The sequence below is a fragment of the Mizuhopecten yessoensis genome, unplaced genomic scaffold (assembly GCF_002113885.1).
Source record: "Mizuhopecten yessoensis strain PY_sf001 unplaced genomic scaffold, ASM211388v2 scaffold1319, whole genome shotgun sequence".
Taxonomy (NCBI): Eukaryota; Metazoa; Mollusca; class Bivalvia; order Pectinida; family Pectinidae; genus Mizuhopecten; species Mizuhopecten yessoensis.
This window is the reverse complement of record NW_018403987.1, coordinates 247747-271501: the sequence shown is the minus strand read 5'-3', so window position 1 is coordinate 271501 and position 23755 is coordinate 247747. Positions and strand designations below refer to the sequence as shown.

The following is a 23755-nucleotide window of genomic DNA, read 5'->3' as shown; positions in this document are numbered from 1 at the left end:
AGAAACCAGACCCAGGGCCATACATATATGTCCTGCATACAACATAAAATCTGTTATTAAAACAAAGATTTTAACAAGAAGTGTGAAGTCTGAAGGCTGATTATGGGCTTATCGCAGGTAATACAGAGTAATAACGATATGTGATTGAAACTAGAGTGTGTGGGGACTAGTTGTGGAATGGTGGGAGAGTTTTGTAACAATTACTAGTTCTTATGTGTTATATACTAGTTAGATATGGGCACATTAGACACAGAAGATATTGTCTTTCTGTCCCACTACAATTAACCCATGGGATCATTGTTTTTTATGCGAGTTATCACTTGGAATTGCCAAATGTCCCAAACTGAAATCAATACCGTACCTTGTTAAATACAGAGTTATGGCCCTTTGTTCACCTTGTGTCATATTGTCAAGGATATGTCTCATTGTCACCTGACAATTGCCAAATTTTTTAGTTGAATAATTCTTTGGCAGGAAAGTGGATTATGCTTATTGGGTCACACATCCCGCTACACATAGAGTTATGGCCCTTTGTTCATTGTTTAAACCAATTGCTCACAATACCTTTCCCTGTTAATAAGCTACATCTTCAAGTTAAATCCCAGTAATTTAGGAAATGAATATGTATGTTTTATATCATTTGATTTTATATTAAATTGCAGGTCAGGAAATTTTAAGATTAGCACTTCTAGAATTATTAGTAGATTATTCATGTGGGTTTTTTATATCTATGAAATCAAAGACAATCAATCTCCTTGTGGAGTTCATCTGTGCACCTACTTGACATACACTATCATCGATTTCTTGTGGAAGAGAGATCAACACTGAGTGATTTTTTCAGAGATACGATCCTGAATCGATTAATGGTCGCATGGTTCTTGAACAGGTTTTATTTTCAGATTTTTTTTTATTACATATGTATTGTTGTCATGGTCTAATGTTTTGTTTATAACCTACACAATTGTCTGTAAATCATGAAAGATATAAGCTTTTAAGATTCCTGGCAATTAGTTATAAAACATTAAGAAAAAATAATTTCAAAGAAAAACAAGAAAAATGAATAATGTCATGTGCTATAAAACAAAAGGAAAGAGTAAAAATTAAATCATCAATGTTACTAGCCATGAGATTCTATGGTTATAAACCAGAGCGTTGTGTAGTACGGTGTACCTTAGAAATACTGGCTAATCAACTTATGTACATGCATTATGATAGAATATTAACGGTGAAAAAATATTGTGATAAAATTACGAACAAAGGCTGATAGACATGCGATAATTTTCTTTTTTTAACATTTTTGATACCTGAGTTATCTGTATTCAATCATATCACATGCAAGTACAGTAAAACAAGTTGACTGCCACCATTTGTCCAGAAAAATGTTGGCGCTATAAAGGGGTTTGGTGATAAATTGAAGGAGACGTATAAAGGAGTTCTTAAGATAAAGAGAAAAAAGACCTTGTAATATGTTGGCAGGAAGTGAGGAGGCAGTAGGAACAAGTGGCATTATATCAAGGTTTTACTGTACATGTTAATTAACTATATCTATCATGTCACATAAAGTGTACTGAAATATAGTTTTGCCTTGCTAATAAGGTTACATAACATGGATATGAGATTAAGTCTATGTAATATGCATGACCTAGATAATAAGAAGGTTAGGTTTTGAAATAGCTTTGTGCATGCATGTTTTATTGGGTTGCATGTGTCATCCACTATTCCATAATGTTGTTGGACGATGAGATACATTTGTTACTGAGGTGGTAGAATTACCATGATAAGCATGACTTTACTCATTCACCCCTGAAGATACATTTGAAATCTTCCAATTCTAAGGTTGGAATAGTTCATTATAAAATTTCAGGGGTGAATGAGTTAAAGTCACACAATGTAGCAGACCTGTTCACTTTAGAAGCTGCTGAAATATGATTATGATATGAATTTAAAATTATCCTAATTTTGATTCTTTTAGAAAGTACAAAAAACATGATTTACTGTCTAAGAGATAATCAACCTCAAAAATATATCTTAGATTCCCAACTGAAAATAAATTAAAGGGCGTGTGAATATTGGTGTTCCAGAATTAGATAAACCTCGAGTCATTGGAGGTGAAAGAGAAGGTCAAAGAAGTATAAACGTTAAATTGTTTAGGACAAATATATTAATAATACAAAATATTCATGAGAAATTAACCAGAATCTTGAAAAAGTCTTACAGTTCACTCAAAATTATAATTGTGTCTCGGGAAAATCAGTGTTTCAATGAAATACTACACATTTACAACCTGTATATATATACATGTATATATATGGGTCAAAGAAGTAATATTTACAGTAGCTTCCCAGATAACACTGGGTCCTTGCTAATGTTTGTTTGTATGGTATAAATTACTTAGAAATTTATATGGCAAGGAAGCATTTTTTACAGTATAGACAATATGATGTTGTCAAATTTTGAATGTTGAACATATAGGATATAGCTATATATATATCACAATTCAATCTGAACATATAGGATATAGCTATAATATATCACAATTCAATGTTGATCTGAACATATAGAATATAGCTATAATATATCACAATTCAATGTGGATCTGAACATATAGAATATAGCTATAATATATCAGAATTCAATGTGGATCTGAACATACAGGATATAGCTATAATATATCACAATTCAATGTGAACATATAGGATATAGCTATAATATATCACAATTCAATGTGAACATATAGAATATAGCTATAATATATCACAATTCAATGTGGATCTGAACATATAGGATCTTGCATGAGTTTCCATTTCATATAATATTTATGGAACATCAACAAGTCTAAGAATTTTTCAATTTAGCGAGCCTGCGAGCCTCTGGCAAGCTAAAATGAAAAATTTGTGACAAGTTTCATCAATTTTATATGAAATAAAAACGAGTGTAAGATCCTTTTTATCACATAATCAAGACTTATGGCATTTATTTGTGTAAAACAACAATTTTCATGTAACCCTGAAATGTAAAAAGACACCATTTTGACTCCAGTGCGTAAGTCTTTGACGTCATGTACTTGTCCTAGGCGTGACATCACAATTGAAACAATTGAAGCTTACAACCAACACAGGGCTGATAGGTCATATTACATGGGTTAATAGGCATTAAAATATGACATGGGTATATTAACTGGATAACACAGTACATTATGTGACAAAAGTAGATATCAGTCACAGTCTTTCTTAATACTGAAACAAAGATATAAAAACAAACACCACTGTCATTAGCATAGGTTATCATTGTTGTCGGAGATATATTCTAAAATAAGTTTTCAATAACTTTAAATTATATGACTTTTGCATAAAATACTGGTACCTACTCTGTTTTTTATTATGTAGATAGTTTAATATTTCATCCACCTCTTGACCTCATTCTCCTCGTACACTGCCATCAATGCCACCATTTTTATTCCATGGATCCATCACTGCTTCCCACAGCTTCCATCAGACATACCAAGTCTCCTACGTAGCATTTGTCACCGTAAACAGCACACGCCTTCCCTTCCTCCCTGCTATCCACAAAGATGTACCCATACTTCTGGGGGTTTACTGTTCCCCTCACCGAGTGACTGCTTGATGTAATATTGCTTCACCCTCAAACCTATGTCCAATGTTTTTTGTAGGGAATAGTAATTAATATCTTCAACAGAATATGTGAATTGTTGGCAGTGACTGACCAATGTTTAAATTCAAATTGCATAAAAGATTTGTTATGGAACTGGAAATTTTATTTTGTAATTCAGATTGGTAAAAATGATTTCATAAAAGTCATGCCAAGACACAAATAAAAGGAATTTCTTTACCTCATGATGGATTTTTACATGTTGTCTTGTCTTTGTCACTTCACATAATGAACTGTACACAATGCAAGTTATAGCTAGTCGAGAATAAATAGATTATAGATGATAAGAGAATTACATATTAATTAAAACAATATTCTGGTTCCCTGTATCGTTACACAAATCGTCAAGCTCAAACACCTAAACTGCCAAACTGCTCACATGTAACATAGCGTATGAGTCAAGCATGATATTTTTGTAACATTTTGCATGCAACAGCGTCACTTGAATGTTAAACATTTTATTTTGAATATCAAATGCTCAATTTAGTGGCTGAATCATGTGGGTATTTTTTCTGTATGTTTTTAAGATTGCAGGCCTTTTTTCAGTTGGTAAGCAACCCAGACTGTTGCTATATATTCTCAGCGATGATAACATTCCTATTCTGTTTCTTCCCAACCTAGGGAGATTTATGTTCGTCTTGGACCTTTGCTTAACATGCAACAGCATACCATCAAGAAGAGGTAAACAGTGAAATCTCCCGTATAAAGTTCACGTTCACACTAGCTTGTGGTTGTCGTCACATAACCTCATACGTAACATCTTCTACTTCATAATATTCATTTTTTATTCCTTCTTTTTATAATTCAATTTTCAAATTTTACAACAAAGGTTTTAAGATAACTTCTTGGCTTTGCTTTTGGATTTGATATTTTTCCTTTCTTTTTTGAAATTTTTGGGAATGTTTGGTGCAACTGCGGAAATAGCAGCATCTTTAAGCTCTTAATTAATTGGTACAAATGTAACACATGGTAGAATCCTATAATGTTCAATTTGTCAAAAGTGGTTTTATCCAAATTAAATATTTTCAAATCAGTCATTCGAATTGCAATTTATTTATTAAAAAGAATATGAAACAAAAATATAACATGAATGTTGAATTAAAATTTCAGCTACGTTGGAAAATATAAGAGATATGTAAATAAGAGGACGAAAAGGCCGTGGTATTACTGGTCAGAAATAATGTAATCAGTAGTGATAATAGTCACAGACCAAGTGCATGCTTCACCGTATTATGATAAGGGCGTCTGTAGATTTGGGCAGGCTTAGCCGTGTGATGACACTTCATAAAAATTCAAAAAATAAATTTTTCGATAAAGGAAAAAAAAATGACTTACAATGTATTAAAGGTAGAAAATAAACTTTAAAATATTGATGGTAAAAAAAAAAAAAAAATCATTCTATATATTTTTAATTTTGTAAAATATAATTCAGTGTCTACAAATTTATGTACAGTAATATATATTGATTGGAATAAAGTGGTAGAAGAATAAATGTGTTGAGATCCCTGTGTTGTTGTGTAGTTTAAGCAGGTGTGGCCCTGCTTGTTGTAGGGTATTAAGCAGCAGATGCATGACTGCCTTCTCTAGCTTTAAGGTATATGTGTATCCCGTGGTTTGACAATGCTATATAGCATGAACTGTTTGATTTAACTCACTTTCAGACTGTAGACTGTAGAAGGCTGAATTTTGTGTTCATAAGATTGAATATGGGTTTTTTGTCTTAATGTTTTAATTTTATAGTAGAGACAATGCACTCATCAATAATGTGTATATATGTTTTAATCACACAAAATTGTCTGTTTCAATTTGTCTTTTTAATGAAAAAGTCACAAATATCAGTGAGAACATAAACAAAGGCACTATTAAACTGAGCATCATTTTATCAATGTATCACCACATATTACTGGCATTTGACTCCAGAGTCTCTGTATACATATCTGCCTGCTGGTGACTCCTTACGTATACACTGCAACACTATTCTGACAACCTTACATGTGTTTTTGTCTAGCTTCCTTCACCTGTGCTTGTGTCAATCAGCATTGTGTTCTAGCTACTCAATCAGGTCCTATTGATTGCTTGAAATTGCTTCAAAGAATCTCCAATGCTCCCCATGACTTATATCCCATTTGCAATATTTGGACATGCCCTTCCCCACTTTTAGACATGCCCCTCCCCACATCCAGACATGCTCTTCCCTACATCTGGATATGCCCCTCCCAACATCTGGACATGCCCTTTCCCACTTTTAGACATGTCTCTCCCCAAATCTAGATATGCCACTACCTACATCTGGATCATGAGGGGCATGTCTTGCCACTCTTAGACATGTGCTTCCCCACATCTAGACATGTCCCTTGCCACCTTTAGACACACCTCTCTCCACATCTCGACATGCCCCTTTTCACTTTTAGACACACCCCTCCCCACATCTAGACATGTCCCTTGCCACTTTTAGACATGCCCCTTCCCACATCTAGACATGCCCCTTGTCACTTTTAGACACCCTCCCCACATCTAGACTTGCCCCTTTTCACTTCTAGACATGCCCCTCCCCACATCTAGACATGTCCCTTGCCACTTTTAGACATGCCCCCTCCCCACATCTAGAAATGTCCCTTGCCACTTTTAGACATGCCGCTCCCAAAATCTGGACATGCCCCTTCCCTGTATCTGAGCATGTCCCCTCCACATAACTCTGAAATAACTGACTATCTTGTTTTAATTTTTTTAATGGGGCAGAGATATACCTCTGCTGTATAAACAGTTCTTAAAAGGAGATAGTCATTTATTTTGGATGACCTCTATGTATCAGGGCATGCCCCATCTACTTATCTGGACCTGTCCCCTACCCATTTCTGAAGCCACCCGTTCCTAGTCCTGCCCTTTTCCACACCTTTTACCCTGTTTATGACAAACCAGCCTCCTGACCTGTCCTTGCCTATATCTCGTTCTGCCCTTGTTTGTTGTTCCTGTTTGTGTTCTATATGGTTTGTGTGCTAGCAGTGTGATGGTTGGCCAGAAGCTTTGCTTTGCGAATCTTGACTTATCTTATTTGATGGATAGAGTATTTTAATTTTACATTTTAATACTTTGCTGTAAAATTTGTTTTTTTCGTGGGTAGAATTAGTAAAAATTAGAAAAGTGGTTTGGTTTTTATTTCAGTATTTTTTTTTATTTTTTTTTGCATTTTAAATAACAACTTAAGTACAATTAATATTATGATTTTAATAAACATATTTCTTTGTTATACATTACAAATTTTGCATACACAATGATTTATTTTCTTTTTTTTGAAAACAAATTGAAAGTTTTTATCTTATAAAAGAAGTGTCCTTAATAAAAGTTATTTTATAATCCAAGAAACAATGCATCTTGGCAGGACACGTATTCTATGTACACATTGTCTGCATTTTAACCTTTATAATGCAAAGCATGATTAAAACCAGTGTAAGCAATGTAGCTTTATTATTGTATGTTTATGCATGCGTTATTTGTGCGTAACCGTGCAGGTGTTTCCATTTGAACAGATTTCGCTTGCACAGTCAACGACCTTATGTTCCCAATCTTACGACACTACAGGTAATTGGCGGTGATGTTACGCTATATCGTTTGATGTCTGATTCTGTATTGGTCAAAGTGCTATATTGTTATATGTATAATTTTCTATGTGGGTCGGTGTTCATAATCTCACATTCTGTCTTTGTCACCTTTTATCCTAAAAACTGCACTCTAAAAACATATTTTTTCCTATCTACATGATCATTTTGTTGCTGAAAATCTTTCAGGAATTTCATGAAACCTTCTAGAAATTTTGACCCAGTTTAACATCTTAATCTGCATCATGTTTTGGTTTTTTAAAAGGGGGAGGGGGGGTCAGGTACAAATTTTACAGTGTATTAGGCATTTCAGCTAGGAAGCTTTTTGTTGTCTTGTGAAATCTTCACACATGGTGTAACATTTTTACACCAAACCCTCATTAATACAGATACCTGTGTAACCAGACATTTAGCTTCAAATGTCCTGCTGTGTATTGTGAAAAGATTCATGTAGCACAACCAATAAGCGTTTTTATGTGACATTTTGATAACTAGTATGGTGTGTACTCTATAACCTTCATCAGACAAATGACTTGTGAAGTGTATGTACACAAAGGGTGTCAAATGTGAACGAGTTGTCCACACAAATCAATGTTGATTCGGCTACGCTTAATGTACAATTAGCTGTTATATATATGTATTAAAATGACGGGATTCAGCTACGCTTTGTAAATACTTGGTCATAGATGTGCGAGAGTCTATGTGCCCCCTCATCTTGATTTAGAACTGGCCCACTGCAGTGTATCCAGATGGCTTCCTTTATCTAGATGAAGTATTTATGATACAAGTTTTGGAATTTTTCATGTTTGCGAGCCTCTGGCAAGCAAATATGAAAAATCCAAAACGAAGATCATATATCTAATACGAAGGGAAATGAATGGCAGATTCCTTTTATCATATAATACAATGTAAACTGTATAATTGTGATCTGAAACAAATATTTTGCACTCGGCCGCCTCTGAAACGATGAAAATTGTTTCCGCTTCACAATGACGTGACGTCACATTGATTGTTCCAATTCGATTGCGAGGTAATTTCCAGAGTGATATTACACACGTTTCATATACATGATTTATTTGATGGCTTTATGACACTGCATAACACAGCATTCATATGCTAGAAACACTTATTGGTTGTGCTACATGAATCTTTTCACAATCCATACTTACCAACCTGAAGAAAAATGTTTACAAATGTCCTGATGTGAACATTTTTACATTATTCTGTGAAATTTGAAACCTATCAACTCTGTGTGGTGTCAAGTTTAGATAGGTTTAATATGACAGCTAAGTCTGAAGTTAAGGATTGTATAATTTAATAACAGGTGATTGGATCAATTCTCAAAGCTGCACTGTAGAACTAACTGTACTTTATACTAAATACCAGTGTTTAGTCTTGCTCAAGTCCGTGATTTTTGAGGAGGAGACAGTCAGTTGAAGTACATGTTTTTCAGTGTTTGGTTACTGAATCTCCCCATGCGGTCTAATATCATTGACCCTAATTAAGTGCAGACAGTACTCTTACTTCTCAATGTTTTCACAGATAGTTAGCATTATTATTTAATAGAAGACTTTAAAGAAATAGAATAATCTATATATATAATCAACTGCAGTATCTGATTGCAAACTAAAACCTACAGTTAATGGTGTGTACCTGGTGTGTAATTGATGACCTGAAGTAGTCTACATGTCATGCTCTGTCGACAGTTATTTAGCATGGAAGATTGCCATCTACATATACCATAGGAAAAAGGGGTTTTGTCTTAAATAAAAAGAATTATAAATGACTTTATTTCCCATTACAAAAAAATCTAAAATTGCAAAGCAAGATATTGTATCCACAAACCAGCTGTACGAGGGTAGGCTAGGCTACCTGATGGTATTTTTTCTTTATTATGATGAACAAAACAATTTAATGTGATACTGTACAATATAACAGAGTTTTTATACATATTTAAATCTACTCTATTTCTCCTCTGTTTCCTTTTGTTTCTCAGTCTATCTTCAGTCATTGGATCCGTCCACTGAACTGCTCCGACAGTCTTATTGCATTGTTTGTATTAATTTGTGTTCTATCTTGTTCTCTAATGTTGTACTTTACAGCTGTGTACACTTCTTTCACTGTTAGCACTGTTGTTGTACATCATTTTGAAACCAGGAAGGTTCTAAGTACATGTATGCACATTGAAATGAAATACACCAGCTTTGATTTCCATATGTACTTTGATTTTGATAATTATCTGATGGGTTAAATTGTTTTAGCTACAGTGTATGGTCTGCTACAAGTATGTGTATGAAAAATCATTAAAATGTGGGTTCTTCCATAAAATATCATGAAATTTTTAATATGGCAGTTATTCTATGTAGGTTTTGATGAAGATTTTTTTCAAAGTTTTCCAGTTTTTTGAAGCACAAACGTTTTTTCTAGATGTTTTTAAATTTGCTATCATTTTCTCTTTTCTAGAAAACTGGAGTCCACTAGAGTTATAACTATGAGTCTGTCTCCGGGAGGATTCCACCACACCAATATTGACGTACGACGTCACCTATCGGCACCAGGGAGGAGAATGCAGGGGACCGTTACGTGACCACGGATGAAAACAATAATGCGGGACACTACATACCTCAGCAGGACACCACAGATCCTGTAGGATCTGGCCCGTCACACGACATAAAACATATCATGGGACAAGATGATGACGACATCTCCATTACAATATATATTTATTGATTCAATTGACTGTGATAAACTTGTACGACTGATATATTATCCATATATGGTATTATACTAGCTAGCGGCAGTGCTATGTCTGGTGAGCGTTTTACATAGACTTTGATAACTACATATAGCTAAGTGCCAATGTAAGAGAAAACGGTCAGACTTACTTGACCAATTTAACCTAGTGCCTAAGATTCTAACAAAACCGGTGGTTCTTTTTTTTAAACTATTTTTTTTTCAAAACTTAACAATTAATTTCTCAAATTTTACTTGGAAAATATATGCTTTGTTGTGGCCTAAATTTACAAAAAAAAATATATCAGATGTTGAATTAGAAATTAGAACACAACGTAGTTTATTTTTGTTATATTTATTTCCTATTTTATAAATTTTTCAAAATTGCTTCAAACTTGCTATAATGAATCTATGTTTTCTTTCTAGAATACATGTGTTTGATCATCATTTCAGCAAATAATTAAAAGCTTTCTTAGTATTGTAATACAAATATAATATATTTCAAGTCATTACAGGGATTTTAAAAGTTGGATTTTTTTGCTGGTTATTTATTGCATTTTAATAAAAAAAAGTTCTAATTTGCAGATGGAATTTTTCGATACAGTTGTAGTTGTGATTTGCAGTTGAACATTTTTTGTTGTTGTTAATGTTTTACTTGATTAAAAATCATACCAGTTGGTATTCTCAATTTTAAATTACGAGTAGGGGTCAAAAATAGGCTCAGATTTTAAAATAAAAAAATATTTTGTTTTGTAAATTTGATTTACAATAATTTGAACCTTGTGAATATCTGAACTATGTATTGCTAACCTACATATACACACACCACCGGTGTCTATATCATAGAGTAAACCCAATGCTATGAAACTTATTGCCGCAAAAACTGCCAGTGTTTATTTCCTTTTCTCTTGTGTAATGCAATAGCTTTGAATTCTGTAGACCATGAATATCTAAATATATAACGAAATGGTTCAATCATCTGCTTCCATTTAAAACTTTTATTTTTTGAGAACAGGGTAGTTCTGAAAATCTGTTCTGAATTTGAATAAGATATGTTTTATTAGTATTGTGCTCATAAATAACTCATTTTACGTAAGTATTATTTATAAATAAACATATTTTCTTGTTGAATGATTATGATGCTTGTGATGAAAGATTAGATGAGTAAGCTGTGATAAGGATATCATTGTAGGTAGACTTGTTATAATTGTAGGTATATTTTATTATAAGTGCTGTCAAAATGACCTGTCATATTCACCTTTTGTTGATATCATTTAGTCACTGTTCAAATCAGTCATTCTAACTTTTTTTCATGGTATATATTATTTCCACACCTATTTTCATTCCCCTCAATTAGTGGGGTGAAGAAAGTAATTGCTTCGTCAGTTTATCGGTATTGTGCAATGAAAGAGCAAACTTAAATTAGATTTAAATTAAACTAATGAAAATATTTCAATTATTAACAAAATGTTTTAAAATTATTTTGCTGACTTTTTTGACAAATTTTTAAAGAAAATTGTGCCTAAGTTAGATTCCCTAGTAAGGACCTTATGACAGTTCATTATGCCAGCACTATAATCACGGTTCTGCTTAACCTGTACTGGTGCCTGATCAACTCACTATAACTTTTATGAACAAGAAAATGCCAAATATACGTTAATTTTTTGGTCTGTTATTCTCTACTTTGTATTTGAGACTGTTTAGTTGTAGTAGTAAATCATTTAATGATTGTCTATATTAAACGTTTTTTTTCTTCTTTTTTGTTTGTTACACAATATGCAGCCAAATATGCGATAAAAATGAAGCTTTATTAGGGGTTAGTATTATGTCTTTGTCTGTGTTGTGTTGCTTGTGTATGCCACTTTGTGTGTGCCAAATCATTACCTTTTCTCACCTCGTTACTTGCTACACCATATCTGATTTACATGTGTAGAAGAATGAGGCTTGGTTGAGGCATGTCCCTCTTAGAGCCCTAAATCCAGATCGTAGATATTATAAGGTAGACTTACTAAAGTCCAGATGACAAGGAATCATTAATACAATCGTTTGTATGTTGATTTGTTTTATTTATTTAAATTAAGATTATAATTTCATTTTGTACTTGTGATTATATGTATGGGGGAATATTGGCCTGCAGGCTGAGACCAGTGAGCTAGATTTGTAGAAATTTGATGGCCAAGATCCAGGGACAGGTCAACTGGCTTTTGACTGTTGAACGTAAATACAGTATTTGTGATTATGTTGACAAGAGATGTTACCTCCTAGTAATTCCTGTAGTATTACTGTGAAATCAGAAATGTTTGTGGGGCCAAAATTTCCTGGTTTCCTGAAAAAACTTAAATTACGAGTACCCACTACAACGAAGAATCGCTTTATATTGAATTTGTGATTACTTCGTGGACCTATGAATTCGTGGATGAATATAACCCACGAAATCAACAAAATAAAAATAAAAAAACGAAAATTAGTGATTTCACAGTATACATCTTTATATTTGATTAATCTTCACTGCTTCAGTGATATAATAAACACAAGGATTTATATCTATTATAATCTGAAATAGTTTAAAAACCTGGAAGTTGCAGGTACAATGCATTAATTTTCTGTAAAGGACTAACACTTGTACAGATGTTTAGCGTGCTAAGTAATTAAGAAACATAAAGTATGTATATATTTTCTCTTGTTAGCATGCTGGATATTTTTTCTTGTGAAGCTACACAATATCTTAACGTCAAAAGTTGCTGGTATCCATTTTCTTGTTATTCATGATTGTTTAATATTGCTTTTAAACAGTTATATAATTGTGTTTCTAAAATTTGCATTACAACTTTGTCAGAATGAAAATTTATAATTTCAATGATGAGGGTACTTCTGTGGATATTTGACAGTTTCACAAGACTTCACTTTAACTCATTCACCCATGCAATTTCATAATGAACTATTCCAAGCTTTGAATTGGGAGAGTTCAAATGTGTCTTCAGGGGTGAATGAGTTAAGAAAGACTTACTTTGCCAAGGTGTCTAACCATTGACTGGTGAGTGGAGATAGTATGTGTGTAGTTCCTAAAAAAACATGTATGAGGACTATATGTATAGATTCTTTATAGTGACACATGTGTGGAACTGTATGTGTGTAGTTCCTTGACATGTGTAATTTCTTGACATTGACATGTATAAGGTGAATGTTTTAAAGTCTCGGAAGAATTTATATGTTTAGATCCTGGACACAAACGTGTGTATGTCCATGTGTGTGAGTTGTGTGGAAGCATGTGTGCAAGAATAGGAGGTGTATGTGAGTGTATAGTCAGAACATTGCTTATATAGATGATAACATGAAATTCAACAGTGAGAATGTCCGCTAAGGCTACAATGGTCAGAATGTCTAACCTACAACTACAAAAAGGGTGGTTGGTTGTTTTCCTACTCTACTGTATTGTTCCACTCAGTGCCTTGTAAAACAACTTTTGCACCATCATAAATAAATGATATTCAAATAATGATTACTTTATCTTGTCATTGCATGTGTCGGGATGGTCATTTGATTCTGAAGAAAGAGAATTGGAGCTGGCATATTTGAAAAGAATATGAATAATCGTTTTGCCAATACCAAGCAAGTGGGAGTATTTATTAACTGAACAGCAAAGCAAAACAATCTGTTATGGTATGAATTAATCATTTGAAAAACCTCTGCCTCTAATGAATAATTCATTCTTTAACCAGTATTTCATGCGTAACGAAACTGGACTGGGTCAGTCGTCGTTGACCAGCTAGGTAACTCAATTAGCAGAGCGGCCGTCAGAATTCTGAGGGTCTCAGGTTCGAATCTCTGTCTGGCAGATTTCTTTTTCTTTCTCCTGTTACACATGTAAACCTTACACAAATTATATATTCCAGCTGCAAAATTCGTTAGCCTAAGTTTTCTCTGGTACTGACACCGGACTTGGACATTTTGACAGATAGACGAACCTGCAAGTTGTCAATAAAACCTGTATTGCTAATAAATGTACACACAAACACAGGTGCAATGTGCCTTACTAGGATGGAAAAGGCCAGACGACTCCAAAGACATGCTGTCCTTATATATATTCTCACGATGTCCTTAAGTCATCTGGCCACACTGATATATGGAAAAGGCACATTGCATCAAAATAAATATTACATTACAAGGATATTCGCTGTTTCTGTTGCATCAAAACTTTAATTATTACAATAAAGGATATTCACAATCGATGTTATCCACAATATACAATATTAGATTAATTATTTAACCTTTGTACAAGTCAAACTATCAAATATATACATGCACATACATATATTGCTAATTTTTCAACCCAAAATTTTGTGTTCCATGGTTTTTTATAATAAAATGTAGCCAACGCCAAGCCAACTAAAAGCTGACATNCCCCCCCCAGTAATAACCAGTAAACTAATATAAATATAATGATATATACCATAAAAAACACACATCATGTATATCCTCATAAATAATTTTTTACATTACCATGCATTAGAATACTGAAACTGGAATATATTCCACATGGCTGTTTCCTGTGAGGGCTAAAAACTGCGTCCTAGGCGCCATTGACTAATGCTCTGGTATACGATTGAGATCACCATCGATGTGAACCGCTCTCAATTCAAAAACATGCATAGCAGCAAAGAAACAGAACTCTCTTAAGCCAGATTGTATAAATCACTGCCACTGAAGGGCTATTGTCACAATTGATAACAACTTTCCTACCTATCAGCATTCTCCCCCAGATTTTAACACAAACAACTGCTGTCAATGATTCTAGGAAATTTATACTTAACCTCTGATTCAAAATGAATTCTTGAAATCTAGAATTAACATCCTAATAGGCAAGCATCTGAAGCAAATTCCTCACCTGGCCTGGACCACACCCGTTTACTCATCATTGAAATACCATTATAAATGGGAAGGAGCTCTTTCCACCAGACTAGGTCTTTTCGTACCTCCCCTGAAACTTCTAAATCTGAAGCATTATGCCATGGTATTTCCCTGATCCAGTTCAAGATCTTGCTAATAAAAACTCTGCCTGACCTGACCCATGATGTCACAAACATCAACTTCCCTAGCAGTGACTGTATAGGTTGTAATGATACTGCCTCCGCATCCAACAACCACGCTAATAACTTCAGCATTTCCTGTACCCGAAGCACAGCTCTTCCGAGTCAAACAATACCCTAAACATACCATTCTTGTAGTTGACATTACTGCCTTCTCCTTTGACTCAACTAAACCACTGCTCCTAAATATTCGTAAGCGTGATCAGCTTTGCCAGTCTCCTCTTCCTATGCAAATTCATCTAAGTAATTTAAAATTTGATGACCTGTCTGCACGATATAGCAGAAGTCGCCCTCTGGCAGATGTAAGCTACTGATCGTAAGCCCATTAATAGCACACGATCACAATAAAGCTGACCTCTCCAGCTGTATCCCACAAGGTGACATCACCAGGATATATAGAGATTTGCCTATATGCTCTCTTTAGGTCCCGCCTGAACAGCAAACAACCCTTCCCTTTCTCTGTGATCAGTGCTGCTAAATCGTCTACTCGAGGATAGGTAAAATAAATATCTTCTCCTAAATAAGTATCCTTGGGAATATGCGAATTTATTGAATGTCCCTTGGGGAGGCTCAAATCTAAAATTATTCTGCGCTCCCCTGTAACCACTTTAGGAAAAGAATTTAGGGGTGAAATTTGCAAAGAGACGTTAAAAGGACTGGACTTGAAAGGCCCTAAAATTGCACACTTTTCTAGTTACCCTGAAATGTATTCCTCTATCTGAATTTTGAATTCCCTAGCTTCTGTATGGTTTCGCTGACCACTTTTCACTGCCTTATTAAGGGTCCCTTGCCTACACTCATTCTCAGGAAGCGATAATAAGCTTGCCTCATCCTCAACCTCTACACTCCAGTAAATCACATCGTTCAGTGTCCTGATAACAAACCTAACATAAACATGAATAAGAACTCTTTAGCTTGGAAAATACTGGAATTCTACACTCCTCAAAATTATATTTTTTGGAGTCTTGAATGTCTTTGTGTGGCCTAATTGCGTCTTGTATCTGTAGATCCTCCACATAATGGACACCTTTTCCCTTGATAAAACTGGCTAACTTTTGAGACATACTGTTGGAACTTTTTAATATATCTCTACTGTTATCCATATCCTCAGTAACAACTGTGTCAGTCTTGGGGACTAAGTAAGGATGTAGAGAGAAATTTACTGATTTATCAATAACTACAGATTTTCTACCCTCTGGGCCTAGTCAGATTCGAAAATGACTTTCTGTTGAAATCTCCTGATTAAATCTCTTTACTTTGTCCTTTCTCCAACATTCTGCACAGATGTGTTCCCCATGCCTCTTTGCCCCTCAAACTTCAGCCTCATGCTCTCCCCTTTCATTACATTTTTTCGATAAGATGAAAAAAAAACACGCTGCTTTGTCATGACCGGAAGAACGATGGTTTGAACGTCTACCCCTTTTACTACCTGAAAGCACATGCCGTGCCCAAATTGGCACCTCAATACTAGCAGGATCACCCTGCCAGTCACTCCCTCCCAGCTCGTTCCTCCTAACCCGTGCTGCATAAAAGGAGAGCAATGCATTCCCTTCATACACATTACTATAGCAGACTATCTTTTTTTAATAAAAGACTCCTTCCCACTCTCTCATCATCTAACACATCAGAGCATGCAATCATCTCAAATTCTCCAGCGACAAACAATTTAAATGACAGAACATTAAACTGGATATTCTGGTTAACAACCCATACTGCAGAAAATGATTGGGGTACTTCTGTGGATGTTTGACAGTTCACAAGACTTCACTTTAACTCATTCATCCCTGAAATTTCATAATTAACTATTCCATCCTTTGACTTGGAAGAGTTCAAATGTGTCTTCAGGGGTGACTGAGTTAATATGTGATCGTTTTGACCGGGCTGTTGTCTTAACGTTTTTTTCAACAGTGTTTGTTCCTAGAAACAGATAACTCACTACCTGTACTAGACGAGTCATCATCTGAATCAACCTCACGTCTACATTTGTTCAGTCTTTCACCAGAAACCTAACTCAGAATGAAATCACCCACTAATTCACTAGAGATCAGAATGAAATCACCCACTAACTCACTAGAGATCAGAATGAAATCACCCACTAACTCACTAGAGATCGGAATGAAATCACCCACTAATTCACTAGAGATATACCAAACATTGGATACAGCTTACATTGGTCTTGAGCACAGCTCATTCCAAAGTGGATATCAAGTTTTATTATATCCAAATGCAATACAGCATATAGGTTACAAAAATACATAATTAAATATTCAAAATTCATGTGTGATGTACAAGATGGCGGAGGACAATTCCATTCAAATATATATATGTCTACAGACATGTAATAATGATATCACTTGCAGTTTTACAGCATGATTTTGTGAGTTGTGAAAAGGACAGTATATAACAATATAATCATATGTGTGACGTTACTATATTATATATGTGACGTCATGAAATGATGACATCATAATGAAAACACTACATATAACTTCAAACAGCCAGAAAGAACCATGGGATGTCATTAAAGTACTATTTAACGCACTATTAACGAATATTAAATAACTATTATTATACATGTACACTTATAATAAAGTAGTTTCAAATAATATTTGATATAATATCACTACTGAGCGAGGAGAATTTTCCTTTTAGCAGTAGCGTGCCACAAATATTTACCCAGTCTATTTAAAGGTTTAACACTTTTACAGGTAAATAATTCTATTGGTTTATAGACACTTGGATGTCGATAATAATACTGTTTGATGTATGTTTTTCTTAAATCAGAATATACAGGACAAAGTAGTACAAAATGAACTTCATCTTCGACATCATTTTTATCGCAGACTGTACATATTCTCAGGCCTCTTGGAATGTTATTATAGCGCCCAGATTCTATGTTAAGACTGTGTGCTTGCATGCGAAATTGACTCAATAACTTTTTTACCCTTAAATTAGTGGGCTTAGTCAGATAGAACTGGACGCACAAATAACATTTTGATACGTACTCGCCAGGTAGGGCCCCTTACCTAAACTTACGGATCTATATTTTTTTTAGAACAAAATACACATATGTGGAAACAACCTCCCAGCAAATGTAGTGTACACAATGACAATTAAACAATTTCAGCATGAAAAAGATGGACATTCGGATGCAACAGTCCATTTATTCTTAAACTAAAATTTCACGTGAACTGTGCCCGAATAATTTTCTGCTACTAGCTCGAGGTCCAACAATCCACCAACAGACTCGACCATCTTGTGACGAAAAAAAGGCAACAGTTAGACGACGTAAGGTAGATTCCATTTAAAACATTAACAATTAGAAACAGAGAACTAAGGTAAATATGTATGCTAAACAAACATTTATTACTCATCAATAGTACTGAAAGATTAAAAGGTTAAAAGATTACTCATCAATAGTATTGATAAATTAATAAATCAATACATTTTAAACCATAGACAATATCTTTCCGTATCTTTGTTTTGAGTTAAACCAAGCTAAAGACTTATGTGAGGTATATCGACCACCTTGTGTCCCCTGTGCAGTGTTAACATTTTATATTTTAGCTCACCAGGTCCGAAGGGCCATGTGAACTGATGCCGTGGCACGGCGTCCGTCAACCTTTCCTTTAAATGGTATGACGTTCTTCCTTTGGTTCGTCCTAGATAAAGTTCCTTGGTCATAACATGGAAGCGGATTGATTCCCAACAACTTGTATGCAAATGCTCGTCATATACATAGGATTACATATGTGCCATAATCAATGGCCCTGGGGTCCATCCCTTGTTGACAAAGTGGCCCTGTTGGTCCCCTTCGGACTAAGTTCATAGGTCTCACCATGAAAACCTTTGAGATATCCACCTTATACCATATATATAATATTTTTGTGTATGAACTGATTCCCTTGTAGATTAAGTAACTTGATTATAACGTCAATCTTATCAATCGACATGAGGAAATGCATTGTAAGACGTACCGGTTTATCAAAATCAAGTACTATATTGACTTCCTGTGTTTATTTGGACATAAGGTCAGCCGTAAACCGCATTATTTAAGTTTCAATGGCAGACTATAAAGGTGGGGTCAACATTTGGCTCCCACTTTGATTTCTTTTATTCTTTTGCCATGTGTAGATAAATAAAAATGATCAATAACTGCATAAATGATTATTCATAATTACTACTGATAACCGTAGTGGACCTCCTTGCATAACACCAGGTTGAATGACAGGGGTATCCTAACAAAATGACATATAAATGTCACAGGCAAATGTTATTTTGAAAATGAATCATGATAGTGTATAGTGTGTAAAATTACTGTTATTTTGATACTAAATATGTCATATTGGTATACATGAAGTAAGCGTAGTGATACTTTTAATTAGAAAAACAAAGTCTATATTTTAAACTTCTTAAAAAACTTTCCATATATATATTCTGTATACAGAATCATTTTTATGTAATATCAAAACTGGTAAAGTACTTTTTTAGCATGCCAAACATGATCAATGCCCAATTTCACATAATCATGGAGATTTGATTATCAGTGTGTATTACGATAGATACTGATACATTTTCTGTATTTGTATTAAACCAAAACACTTTATTATATTACGCATGATTTAAAGTTATGTACAGCAGTAATAATTCATGAGTATGTATCCTGTCAAAGTAATCTTTCCTCTGAAGAATGAGTTAAGGTTGAGATTGTGTTATAGACAAAGATATGCAATTGCATAATAACAATGAAATAATCTTAATAGTAAAAACACTTTATAAAAAACCCTGCAACGAAGTTAAGGGAGTATACTGGAATCAGCTTGCCCGTCCTTCTGTACGTCCGTAGAAAAAGTTTGTCCGGACAGCTCCTTTTAATTAAATGGATTTATTTCAACGAAACTTTCCAGATATTATTTATACCACCTGAAGTTGTGCATCCAGGTACTATTTTTTTATTCTGACCCTTTTTTACGGAGTAATGACCCTTGGTTGAAAAATACTTGTCCAGACAACTTCTCCAAAACTATGGGGTCCCTTTCAACGGAAGTTTACAGATATGGTAACTGCCTCCTGACATTGTGCATCCAAGTAGCATGTTTCAATTCCAAACCTTTAAAAATGAGTTATGGCCCTTTGTTGAAAAAACCTTTTGTCTGCCTCATAAACCTTTGGGCCGATTTCAACTATTTAAGAAAAAACGTTGGATGTTTTTCTATGTATTTATCACTAGTACATATTGAACTAAACTGTATATGCATCTACACGACACCTTCTATAAGCTCTACACGATACCGAGTGGGTGATAAGTTTAACAAGATATAGAGCAATGATTATCCTCATACGTGAACTTGTAACTCAAATGTATGTTCCGAATAAAGCGCACAGCTCTGATAGTCCAAAACATTATATAGGAACGAGATCCCACCATGGTTGAAGACTCAAACACTCATTTTCACCTTCACCGCGTGGCCAAAAACGGGTTGTTCCGAGCCCTGGTTAAATTCAAGAAAATTAAAAAACTGTTGACATGTTAAACAACCTTCCAGCAAATGTAATGTACGCAATGACAGTTAAAAAATGTCAGCATGAAATAAATGAATTATTGAAAAGTTACAGCAAAAATATTGTTTTAAGGTAAAACCAGAGCTATGAAATGCAAAAAGTACAATCATGATTATCTATATTTATATATAGAGGCACTGTAGTCTAGTGGTAGGACGCCGGACTCGTGACCGAATGGTTGCGGGTTTCGAGTCACGTCACGGCACTATGTTGTATCCTTGAGCAAGATACTTTACTCTGCTTGTTCCAGTCTACTCAGCTGTAAATGAGAACCAGGTTTGGCAATGCCATAATTGCTGAATGCTAGCTGTGAGCGCCGAAATGGCAGCACCGGCTGTATGCTCCCCGGGGAGTTGAGAAAGGTATTGGCTGGTTGCATTTGTGAACCGCTTTTAGACGACCTATGATGTTGTGATAATGCGGTATATAAGAACCTCAAATTATTATTATCATTATTATTATTATGTCTTGACTGTCAGAGGATTGTAAATCATGTACATATTCTATGTATGTTGTCAGAATAAATTTACGTATCTGTGTGTATCTTTGAGTCCAAGTACGGTTGTAAATAAACAAGATATGCACTTTTTCTTAATACTGTGACTCCTTACACGGTTGTAAAAACATGCTCTTTTTAATACTGTGAGTCCCAACAAAATTGTTACGTATGTATGCATTTAACATGGCTCTGAGCATTAATCTTTGATTCTCCGAATTCGGATTTCCGCTCTCATCACAGGAAATAATTTGATGTTGATGTTGTTATCAGTTAAAACGATTGCCATTTCTTCGAAGAAACCATTCATTCCCCTGATTTTGGTCCAGCATCTTTTATTATACCACCATGGCCCATTATACGAGACACATGACTTAAATGATGCCCTGTCATTATCCTTGTCTATGGTGGAAAAGGCCGCGTTGTTGGATTCGTAGAAACCAAGAAACGACTGGGTCATGTTACGACTGCACGTGAAGTCCTTGGATACTGTCATCGTGTAGTTGGTGGACTCATTGTACACCCGGAATTTATTATGTTGCAAGGTGTAAATTTGATTGTTACCAAGGTCAAGGGTAAACAATATTTCATTATCTGTCTGAGTTAGAATATGAAGATTCTCTAATCCAATCCAGTAGTCATCATATCTTGCTCCGAATCCGTTCTTGTAGCTCTCCCAAGATTGCATTCGAAAATCAACGCCTTCGTATCTTCTCCTGTGTATGATGGTCCAGCCGTTCTTGCACCGGACCTCCATTCTGTTCACGCTGTTTGGCGTGACATTAAATGCGCCGACATCCACTTGTCCGGCGTCGTACAGGCTCCTACAGTCTGTCGAATAGACAGGACGAAAGATGAACGCAAAACATACACATACATCTACAACAGGTGTACACAATGATCACTAATGCAGCACCAGTCAACAATAGTCCCTCTCAATAACATGTATACCGCATTTATTGGTTGTTCTAATATACCAATGCCGTGTGCCACGAATGCTTAACTGCATTGTTCGTAATGGTATAATACACCTACAAACCTAATTTGAAAGAAATCTAATTTCGACTAATCAGAGCCCTCAACGGCCATCTTGGAAGAAAATTGTGGGCCTACCTTTTGAACAATCACAAGCTATGGCGGCCATTTTGGATGCGCAGCCGCTATAGCAAAAAAAAGTTTCCTATAAATTTAGGCATGCGCTTCAATACTCATGAGTATTCTATGGAATCCGACTTATAGCTTCCGAGAAAATGTGTGGACACGCTCACGGCGAAAGAAGAAAAAGAAGATAAACAGGGTATTACAATATGTCCCCAACTTCGGTTTTGTGGACTTTATTACATTTTTCGATTAACACTTTCAAAGGACAAAATCAGTTAAAGTACTTTGACATGGTGTGCTATATTATTGTATTAAGAGGACTTCACCTATGTGAATCCCCGATACCACGTGTCCAAGGACTGGAATTGATGTTATTACTGGTGTGATATGTGTTAAATACCGAAACGTTTGTGTTTCAGTCACTGCCGCACCAGCTATTTAGTGTTTGGGGAAATTGGTTGTATATTAAAATAATTGATAAGGAGAAACCCATCAGACCAAGCATCAATAGATTCATACCGTTAAAAAACGACCCATTCTTCTGTCAGGAATCCGGCGTGAATCCAACAACATATGTAAATAACACATGGAAGTGTTATCATGTCTCAGTTCTCGCGTTTGTTAATTACCTTTAGACAAGTTGCAATGACCTGTTACAATTAAATTCAATGAGAAATACATATTTCCACGAATGTCTGACATACTGTAGACCTTTGTCAATAATTAGGTTATAAACACCGAAACGGTGCCCTATTTCTGGGAACATCAAAGCCAGACTTTTGAAATTGTGTCATAGAGTCGAAAGTGCAAAACGATTTCCTGCTAAATGTGGCTTTGCTGAACTGTAAATGATTTCGAACCAGAAATACTTGCATCTTGACTTCCTTTCAATTCTTACCTGTTACACACGCCGTCTTATTCTCAACGTAGGTCGCATATATCGGACAAACGCACAGACCATCCTGGCAAACAGAGGAGGCCACCGACACACAATCGTCATTTCCGGTACATATTCCATTGGACAACACTAAGGAGGAAAACACATCTCATATGTACCACATATTCATATTTAGAAACATATTCTAAACTCAAAGGTTCCATTGTAGGCACACCTACCCTCTCTACATGGTGTATTGAATTGAAGGCGATACCACAGGCACCTGAGAACTTGTTACAGGTATATTTGGACCCAAACTAAGGTGTTCAGAGTAAGTATACACGTTTTAGTAGTTTAGATCGACTTCCGGTAAAAATGCCACCTCAATGATGATATATGAGGAGAGTGTAAAGCTTTCGGTGTCGAAAAATCGACCCCACCTAACTTTCCTGCATTAAAAACCACCGACATAATCTCCGTTTCCTCCAAAAACACACACCATTTCCGAATTTCAAAGTTTGTTCGCAGTCATAAAGCCACTTTTTGCATATTCATGAGGTTGACATCAGCCACGTGCCGAAACCCGTGGTTTGATTGGCTGGAAGCGCAGCCTAACGTGGCTGACGTCAACCTC

General features: G+C 35.1%; 1 protein-coding gene across 8 annotated transcripts in view; it reads left to right on the top strand.

Annotated features, from left to right (window-relative positions):
• LOC110459911 overlaps positions 1-12448 on the top strand; it is a 44598-nt gene extending 32150 nt beyond the window's left edge. For 3 of the 8 annotated variants that reach the window (XM_021512467.1, XM_021512456.1, XM_021512415.1), the window contains 2 exons: positions 4291-4350; positions 9729-12448. In XM_021512467.1, the coding sequence (XP_021368142.1) occupies positions 4291-4350; positions 9729-9852 (184 nt within the window). In that variant the 3' untranslated portion in view covers positions 9853-12448. Of the gene's footprint in view, positions 1-4290; positions 4351-4779; positions 4840-7196; positions 7249-9728 lie in introns of those variants that run through there. The other 5 variants (XM_021512424.1, XM_021512438.1, XM_021512448.1 and 2 more) reach the window with 5 other exon arrangements.
• The last annotated feature ends 11307 nt before the right edge of the window (positions 12449-23755 follow it).